Source organism: Asparagus officinalis, chromosome 8 (assembly GCF_001876935.1).
Source record: "Asparagus officinalis chromosome 8, Aspof.V1, whole genome shotgun sequence".
In the NCBI taxonomy this organism is placed as follows: Eukaryota; Viridiplantae; Streptophyta; class Magnoliopsida; order Asparagales; family Asparagaceae; genus Asparagus; species Asparagus officinalis.
The window spans coordinates 17,475,791-17,485,296 of record NC_033801.1 but is presented as its reverse complement, the minus strand read 5'-3'; the positions used below and the strand labels follow the sequence as shown (position 1 = coordinate 17,485,296).

The 9,506-nt window shown below is 37.4% G+C and overlaps 1 protein-coding gene across 1 annotated transcript; it reads left to right on the top strand.

Moving 5' to 3' along the window:
* On the top strand, positions 396–8,758 carry LOC109851469 (linoleate 9S-lipoxygenase 6-like). The gene is made up of 10 exons (XM_020421604.1): positions 396–646; positions 874–1,163; positions 4,195–4,432; positions 4,559–4,574; positions 4,966–5,306; positions 5,401–5,486; positions 5,841–5,948; positions 6,063–6,370; positions 6,534–6,797; positions 7,825–8,758. Exons 1-10 carry the CDS (start codon positions 448–450, stop codon positions 8,576–8,578), a joined length of 2,604 nt encoding a protein of 867 aa, XP_020277193.1. The 5' UTR covers positions 396–447; the 3' UTR covers positions 8,579–8,758.

The window sequence follows — 9,506 nt, the reverse complement described above, 5'->3', positions numbered from 1 at the left end:
TTTATTTTCCTTTTTTTTTTTCCCCATCACGTGCTTAACTGTAACCTTGCTTTCTGATCCTGCATTATCCTGTTATATATTAAATTTTTCTATCTAGTACACAGAAAATCATAATGATGAAAGATATGTATACGGCGCCTACTACCCAAGTCCAATAATTATGAAAGATATGTATACGGCGCCTACTACCCAAGTCAAATAATTGATCCACTACACTTCATCTTGATGAAAATTGCTGCAACAAGATCACCTACCCTAATAAATGTTATCCTGTCTCTAAATAATTCATGCTCATGTTTCGCGTGCACATTCAAGACGTACTGAGCCGTCCTTTATTATTAAACTATGCACCAAGAAGTACTATAAATAACCCCCAATCTCAGAGCAAACTCGCTCATCTTCTTCACTTCCATTTCATTGGCTATTAGGGAGAGAGAGCTAGCAAAAATGATCATTGGGACCGTTGGAGGGATTGTTGGGGGATTGATTGGAGGGAAGGATGTAAAGGTTAAGGGGAAGGTGGTGTTGATGAAAAAAAATGTGCTCGACTTAACTAACTTTGCTGGCACCATTCTTGATGAAGTTGCTGAGTTTTTAGGCCAATCTGTCTCGTTTCAGCTTGTTAGTTCTAATGTTGGTGATCCTAGTGAGTTCTCTAATCCATTGATTCTTTTTCATTTTTGATATGAAACTTACTATAGCTAAAATTTGGATGAAGTTCCCAAAAAGCCAAGCGGATTTAAGATCTATCAAAATGATAAAGAGAAATTTTTTAAATCATCACATGCACAATGTTGTTGAATTTTTGGAAGTTAATTTTTTAAATTCAAGAATAGAAGAGGCGGTAAATAAAATTTTACTTGTTTGTGGTAGATAATGGCAACAGAGGAGTAGTAGGGGAGCCAGCTTATTTGGAGCAAAGCATCCTGAACCTGCCTTCAATTGTTGCTGGTGAATCTGCATTTGATATCAAATTCAAGCACAACGAAAGCCAAGGAATTCCAGGCGCCATCATTGTCAAGAACCATCACCTCGACCAGTTCTATCTTAAGAGCATCACGCTTGAAGATTTCCCCGGGAGAGGCCGCATCCACTTCGTCTGCAATTCTTGGGTCTACAACACCACTAAGTATACTTATGACCGAATCTTCTTTGCTAATGATGTAAGTATATAAATCTCTTAATTAATTTTAAGTTTTGGGTTGATTGCAGATAGACCTCCTGGAGTATTGTTGTTCCTTAGCTTACTACTCCTATAAGTTTTATCGTTGCAAATGCTCCAGTACTTCAATTTTTTTTTTTAACTCTTCTACCGTTTGTGAAATTTACGCTAATATTGCCTCTGGAGTGAAACTATTGAGTCAATCTTAGGGTAAAAAAAAGTCACAAAAAAATTAAGCTGACGGTCTATGCGTCACGATTAAACTATTTGAGATGGTTAGTTCGAAATACCCATGCTACTGGGGACCTACGCGCAATTAGCCCCTTTAGGCTTTGATGAAGAGATAAACAAGTTTAAAAGGTTATAAATCAGATAACACTCGATGGAAGTCTTTTTTGTTGTTTCTATTACGTAGGTGATAGTGATATGTTGTTTTTAGTGATAATGAAGGATTTTTATATATATTACAGTCGCTATGTGCTGTCATAAATAAAGTGGATAACGATTTAGATGGTAGCTAAAGTCTATAAGATGGTCTATGCTTTGAAACGACATCTATCTATATTTAATAAGTAAGAATAGGTATAACATCACATTATCTAAAGGATAAACAAAAGGAGCTAGTCGCATCATGAATTGACTGATTACAATATAAATTAAAGGAGAAGTTCAAACTTCTATAAGGTGGCTTTCATGAATTGACTGATTACATTAATGACCTTTGCAATTTAAATCCTGCTAAACTCGACAAGAATCCTAGATACTGGTACCTCACCAAATCTTCAACAATAGAGCTATCTTCAAGGGATCCTTCCAATCTCCCTTAATCTAGGGGGACTTATAAGAGAGGGGGAAGTTCTCCTTCAATTGTTTGCACTTAAAGATTCCCCTACCTTTTAATTATTTATATTTAGTATTTTAAGATTATAAATTAGAATTTAATTAAATATATGGTTTATTATAAATGAATAAATAATTAAATATTAATAACTAAAAATAATTAAGTAATTAATTTAAATTAAGAAATTACCTTTATATAATTATTAAATTAATTAATCATATTAAAATTTAATAAGTAATTAATTTATATAAATCATGTTAAAAGTTAAATATTATTTTAAATTTAAATTCATATTATTTTAATATTAATTTTATTTAACAAAACTATTAATATACAATATTAGGGGCTCCTTAATTTGGGTAGAGTTGAGGGGTTTTGGGTGAAAGGGCGTTTTTTCCAGCTCGTTAGAGCAGCTTTCCCTCCGAAGTCCCTTAATTAAGCTAAGGGGTCGGATTTTTTCGGCCCCTTAGAGATGCTCTTGTGACTTCGCTCCTGATATCATAGAAACTAGTATTATGTCCTCGACATCTTATTATTTGATTCTGATTGGCCGCACTAGTAAGATGATGATAGTTTTGAGGGGTATATCCCGTCTAACTTAACATTGTATCGATGAGATGCTTCCCTCGAAAATCGTGTCGAGTTTGCTTCTCGTTGATGATCTAACATTTTACATAGTGGAACACAGTTGAATCTTTTTGGATTTGATGTCGTAGAGAACTTGTGTGATAAATTTGAATCTCTTAATGAGTTTGAGAACTCAGAACGAGTTTTGAAAGAACTCTTTGAAAGAGCTAATTGATTTAACCGAAATCGGTTTGTAAGTCAAGATTGATGAAAGCTCCAAGAACAACTCTGAGGGTCTGAAGATTGCCGAGATCCTTCTTCTGTCAAGAAATATTGTGCCGATCTTAATTCTCCAGAAATTCCCCTCCAAAGGACCGGCCCTAATTAAGCTGAAATTTCAGCTATTTATAGGAGATTAATGGGTGTAACTACCCCTTGAATCCGCTTCTAAGTGGGGAGAAATTCTTCAAATCGTGGAGAGAAGATGGTTTCGAAACCGTTCAACTCATATTTGAATGAGTTAAACGCAGGTCCTGCGTTGCTAGGCACAAATTCTGCGTTCGAACGCAACGTCTAGAAGCTGCGTTGGCGGCATTTGGAAGCTACGTTGGCAGCTAGATTTAAGCTGTGTTTGTGGTTAGGTTTGAGCTGTGTTTGCGGTTGGATTTGAGCTGTGTTTGCGATTGGATTTGAGCTGTGTTTGCAGCTAGATTATGTAGTGGTTGTGTCGTTTTGACTCTAGAACGTAGAGGCGAGCCTCATGTAAGCTTGGCGAGCTTCAGGTGAAGTCCAATGTTCAGGCGAAGTCCACTCTTGCATACGGACTTCAGAACATAACTTGCTGCGAAGAACATGTCATAACTTTTAAACCGTAAGTCAGAATTGGACGAATTATATATGAAAATTGACTATCTCGACGAGACGGAGCCGACCAAACCAACCCACAGGGTATGGTTTGCTCCGTCCATTTCGCCAAATTCTTTACGGTTTGAGAGATATCTACGTTTTAATTTGAAGAAATCGTTAATTTGTAGTATCTTTTGCTAGATCGTTACAAAGATCGTCATCCTGTAATCTTCGTCTTGGCTCCTTGAAAATATGAGAATCATCAGATTGTAACTCCCAATGTTGATTCTGAATGTTGTTGAATTAAAGCTTTCATCCGTTGTTGTGAAGGTCGTCAGATTATGACATTCATCGATCTACGTGAAAGTTTTTAAATTGTAACCTTCTAAAAGCCGTTAAATTGTAACTTCCATTATCGCTGTTTGATGGGGATCAACTGTCTGCAATAATTTTTAGATAGCCTACAATATGTACTCTATATTTCTGGGTTCAAAGGTAAACAAACTTTATATATTGGGTTCATGGGAACATAAAGAACTAGGTGGCCTTTCGGTAAATGAAAGTAAAGTTGTGGGTTTATACGCAAAATCCCTATTAAAAAACCTATTGCTTAGTATATCATGAGGGGGAAGGAGGGTGGGATTAGGAGGGGGGAGGATCAAGCTTTCAATATGTATGAGGCCCATAGCGAAACAAAAAACAAAAAACATTCCCTACAAAAATAATGAAATGATCGTATGTAAAACTTAACTTGACAATTGACAAAATATTATTACAGGTGTACCTCCCTAACAAAACACCAGCACCGTTGAAGCCATATAGAGACGAGGAGCTCCGTCATCTGAGGGGTGATGATGTCAACCGAGAATTGCAAGAGTGGGATCGAGTCTACAACTATGCATACTATAATGATCTTGCTAATCCTGACTTCGGCATTGTCAGGCCTGTCCTTGGAGGCTCAGAAGAATACCCCTATCCGCGTAGGGGAAAGACTGGACGTCCTCCCACCAGAACAGGTTAGATTTGATTTAGACATTAATCAGGAAGAAAATAATGAGCATGATGTGATAACTAATTTTTTAAATAAGCTATCAAATAGTAGACTACTAATGAAGTCCATTCTTTAAGTCATATCGTAACAGATAGACCTCGTCATCAGTGCTCTTCCTTCAGCTCATTGTGCTAGAGAAAGTGATAATTTATTTCCACCATTCCTTGATAATTATTTTGTTTGCTCGTTAAATGCATGCTAATCTAGTTGAGGTAGGTCGCAATCAATAGTATCCTATATGCCACAACTTTTGATTCAGATTTAAATTTTGACTCTTTAAGTTGCAAATCATTTTAACTTGATGCAACCCGCTGTATATTTGATCATTTGAAGCAAGAACTTGAATTATTTCAATCGTGATTTTCCATTTTCAAATGTCAACTTCACAATTTCATTAATTAATGATTAAATTTCGGCGTTGCAATTAACTTGAAATTTTGAAGTTTTGAATTTGATTCTTCGATACTGTTGATAGTAGCCTAACTAAACTCTGTTAAGACTGTATCTCAACGAAATTACTTTTTATTGTAGTCTCGACATCTATGTGCCAAGAGATGAGAGGTTCGGCCACCTGAAGATGTCAGATTTTCTCGGATATTCCATCAAATCACTAGCCAATTCCTTCATCCCGGTAGTGAAGTCCATATTCAATGGGACGCCCAATGAGTTCGACTCGTTCGAAGAGGTGCACAGACTCTTTAGGGGTGGCTTGCCAATCCCTAGTGTTCCTCTTATTGACACGATCAAAGATAACATCCCTTTTGAGATGATTAAGGCAGTTGTCAGCACTCAGAATGGGCAGAGCTTTATGAAGTACCCCATACCACAACTGATCCAAGGTACTTGCTTCTCGACATTTTGTATACGATAATGTATACATTTTTTAATCATTATTAAAACTTTTTTTATCTTTTTCTTTATTTCAAATTGTAGATGATAAATACGCTTGGAGGACTGATGAAGAATTTGCACGAGAAATGCTTGCTGGTGTCAACCCTCATATCATCTGTAGACTACAGGTAAATCTAACCAGCATAGATTGTTACCATTAATTAACCTTGTTTAGATGAAAGAATGAGAGAAGGCTTTGTTTTTATATTTCTCATAAGTTTAACAAGATACTATAGGTGAAAGGTTAGAGATAGAGCTCATCCTTTCTGAACTTGTCATACACAAAGTTCTTGACATGCAGTAAAGTGAGTTAATCTATCTTAATCAATCAAATTTAAAAGTTATATACCTTTGGACAGATCAGCTTATTTAACTCTTTTCCTTAATTTCTATCCATGCACCTATGCCAAATATGTCCAAGAATTTCTTATGAAAATTCCTATTTAAATCAATATATTAAGTAATGAATTTTAATATTGCAGGAATTTCCTCCAACAAGCGGACTTGATCCTAGCAAATACGGTAATCAAATCAGCTCGATAACAGCAGCAGATGTTGAAAAGAACCTAGGTGGCCTATCTGTGCAACAGGTAGACTCACATACTTTATATACTTCATATGCTCAAATAACCAAACAAATGGATCATTTTTAATCCCAATTTATATGGACTAATCAATCGTCGTTAATAATAATTTGGTAATAGGCAATGAGTGATGATAGGCTCTACATCTTGGATCATCATGACGCATTGATTCCGTACATAAACAGAATCAACACAACTTCTAACAAAGTCTATGCAACAAGAACAATTCTATTCTTGAAAGATGATGGAACTCTGAAGCCATTAGCAATTGAGCTCAGCTTGCCACACCCTGATGGAGAGCAAAAGGGTGCAGTTAACCAAGTGTTTACGCCATCGGAGTTGTCTGGGGTTGAGGGTGCAATTTGGGAGTTAGCGAAGGCCTACGTTGGGGTTAATGACTACGGTGTTCATCAACTCATCAGCCACTGGTATGAATAACCCTATTTCTAAATGTAGTATAAGCTTCGGGGTAATCCCCAAAAAAGTTTGAAACTCCCACAAAATCTAGTGACTTTTGGAGCTTTAGATATAACCCTCAAAATGTCTGGTTGATATGATCTAACTTCGTCAGATTGATTCAATCCCTCGCAGGCTTAGAACACATGCAGTGACTGAGCCATTCATCCTCGCAACAAACCGACACCTGAGTGTGCTTCACCCCATCAACAAGCTTTTGGTCCCTCACTACCGTGACACAATGAACATCAATGCCTTTGCTCGCCAAGCCCTAATCAATGCTGGCGGTATCCTGGAATCGATTGTGTTTCCAGACAAATTTGCTATGGAAATGTCTGCCGTGATCTACAAGGATTGGAATTTCCTTGACCAAGCTCTCCCTACTGATCTCCTCAAGAGGTATATGCACGTTTTAATTTATTTTTACATACTCTTAAGAGTCTCTACCTCTGCAAGAAAACTTAGTATTGAGAGTTATATTTTTACACTCTAACATAGGGAAAAAAAATGAGGTCCCTTTATAGACTATAATATAGGAAACAAATCGTATTAGAACAGTCTACATGTAAGTGGGTCATTCTGATCCATACGTACTAGATAAAGCAATGACTAAACTACTAACTTCCTACCTCTTTATTCATCAAAACGACCTGCTTGCATATAAGCTGTTCATTGAATTTGCACTCACCATACGGAGAGGAATAAAAAAAATCACACGAATTCAGACATTTATTTTGAAAATTGATGATCGTACAATTTTTGTTATATATTTCTACTGCTGTTGTATATTGTTCACATTGATTTAGAAAAAAGTAACAGGACATGCATTGTGTGATCCCATATTTACCTAAATGATTTTCTATAGAATGTCCTACATAGTTTTTTTTTCCCGCACTTTAAACTGCATAAAGATTTAGGGGGAAAATCTTATAGAATTCTCTGCAGAAGATTCATAGAGAGTAAGCACAATGCAAGATTTTTAAAGTTGATGATTACATTGATACAATAGTTTGCTTGCATTTATATTTTGACTGTTTAGGTTAGTGTTTATGTGTTGCAATGACATAATCAAATGATGCACTGATTTAGAGGGTGTTTGGAGAGGCTTGCTTTTTAGTCAAACTAGCTTTTAAGTTAAACTTTTTCATTTATCTGTTTGGTAAAATGCCTAATAAGTTAGCTTATAAGTCCTATCTTAAAAAAGCTGGTATACCGCAGCTTTTAAAAAACTAACTTATAAGCTCATTTTAAAAAAGCTAGGTTTGGCTAAATAAATTACTATTCTACTCGAATAGTTTTTATAGCATTGTTATCAAAAAAGCCAAAATCCACTAAAAGCTAGCATAACTTTAAAAACTTGAAAAAAGAAAGCATTCCCAAACACCCTCTAGCCTAATTACGAATGTATGTAATTTTCCTATCTCAGAGGAGTTGCAGTAGAGGACCCGTCAAGCCCAAACAAACTCCGACTCCTAATCAACGACTACCCCTACGCAACCGACGGACTTGAAATCTGGTCGGCAATCGAGTCATGGGTGAAAGACTACTGCTCCATCTACTACCCAACTGACGATATAATCCAGTCCGATGCAGAGCTCCAAGCTTGGTGGAAAGAAGTCCGTGAAGTTGGCCACGGAGACTTAAAAGACCGACCCTGGTGGCCCAAAATGCAAACCCTCGACGACTTAACTCACTCATGTACCATCATCATTTGGATCGCATCCGCTTTGCACGCTGCAGTCAACTTTGGCCAGTACGCCTACACCGCCTACGTGCCAAATCGCCCTACCATCAGTCGCAGGTTCATGCCCGTTGAGGGCACAACTGAATATGATAAACTGAAGACAGACCCGGAGAAGGTTTTCCTCAAGACGATTGCTACTGAGCTTCAGAGTATCATCGGCATATCACTGATGGAGATTTTATCGACTCATGCTTCTGATGAGGTGTATTTGGGGACGAGGGACTCGACAGAGTGGACTAACGATCAGAAGGCTATTGATGCGTTCAAGAGGTTCGGGGCAAGGCTTAGCGAGATTGCGAATAAGATTGAGAGGTTGAATAAGGATCCGAGCTTGAGGAATAGGAACGGTCAGGTGAATGTGCCGTATACTTTGCTATTTCCGACTAGTGAGGGTGGGATTACCGGCAAGGGGATTCCTAACAGTATTTCTATCTAATTACGTACGGGAAGTGTTTGTGATGAATAAGTGATGTATTTGCTTAAGAGCTGTGTCGAGGTTGTAATGTATGTTGCTTGTTGTCGAGGGGAGTGGTTTGTTGGTGAGAAGGGAATGTAGTCCTTACGGAATAATGTGAGTCTGGCTTCTGCCGGCCGTTGAGTGTGAAATGTTTGCATATACTAGTATTAATCGTAGACAATCGATAGATCTGGAGCCTATGAACCGAGGGCATGTTTAGATAACGGCGGACCTGGCCAAAAAATTTTAATAGTTAAACATGAAAATATGTAAAAGTTTTCACGTAATTCACTAATATTTCAATATCACATAATAAGACTTTCAACATATAATTTCAAATTAGAATATAGTGTTTACATTATCACTCTTCTTGCGTGTTGTGCGCGGAAGCCACTTGTTGTCACCGAGAAACCAAACCAAGCACCGAGAGAGAAGGCAACTCAAATCAAACAATTATGGCACAAACTCAAACACAAAGTTTAACGTGGTTCGGCAAATTGCCTACGTCCACGGGACAAGAAGGGGAGGGGTTTTCACTGTAGAGAAAGAGAGTACAAAATAGAGATTACAAGATCAATCAAACTAACCTCTCAAAAAAACTGTCAAATCTCTCACAAAACCCACAAACAATTTGCTCAGAAAAGAACTCTCTTTTCTGTGCTCAAAACTCTCCTTCAAGCTACCCCAAAAGTGATCAATATGATCCAATAAATCCTAAACAAATTATGTTCCTATTTATATAAAACAGGAAACCGAAACAGTGTAGGAAACCGAAGCAGGCCCAGACCTGACTCGCGGTCGACCGGATCCAACGACCGAAACCAAAAAACACTACAAGGTTTTATCGTTCAACCGCCGCGCCACTTGCGGTCCACCGCGAAAAGTCCAGAGACTTTTCCTGTGCTGT

Excerpts from the sequence above, each read along its gene's own strand:
- LOC109851469 (XM_020421604.1), top strand. The coding sequence starts at position 448 with ATGATCATTGGGACCGTTGGAGGGATTGTTGGGGGATTGATTGGAGGG. Across the intron at positions 5,307-5,400 it reads CATACCACAACTGATCCAAG|ATGATAAATACGCTTGGAGG; the intron begins GTACTTGCTTCT and ends TTCAAATTGTAG. Across the intron at positions 6,371-6,533 it reads CATCAACTCATCAGCCACTG|GCTTAGAACACATGCAGTGA; the intron begins GTATGAATAACC and ends AATCCCTCGCAG.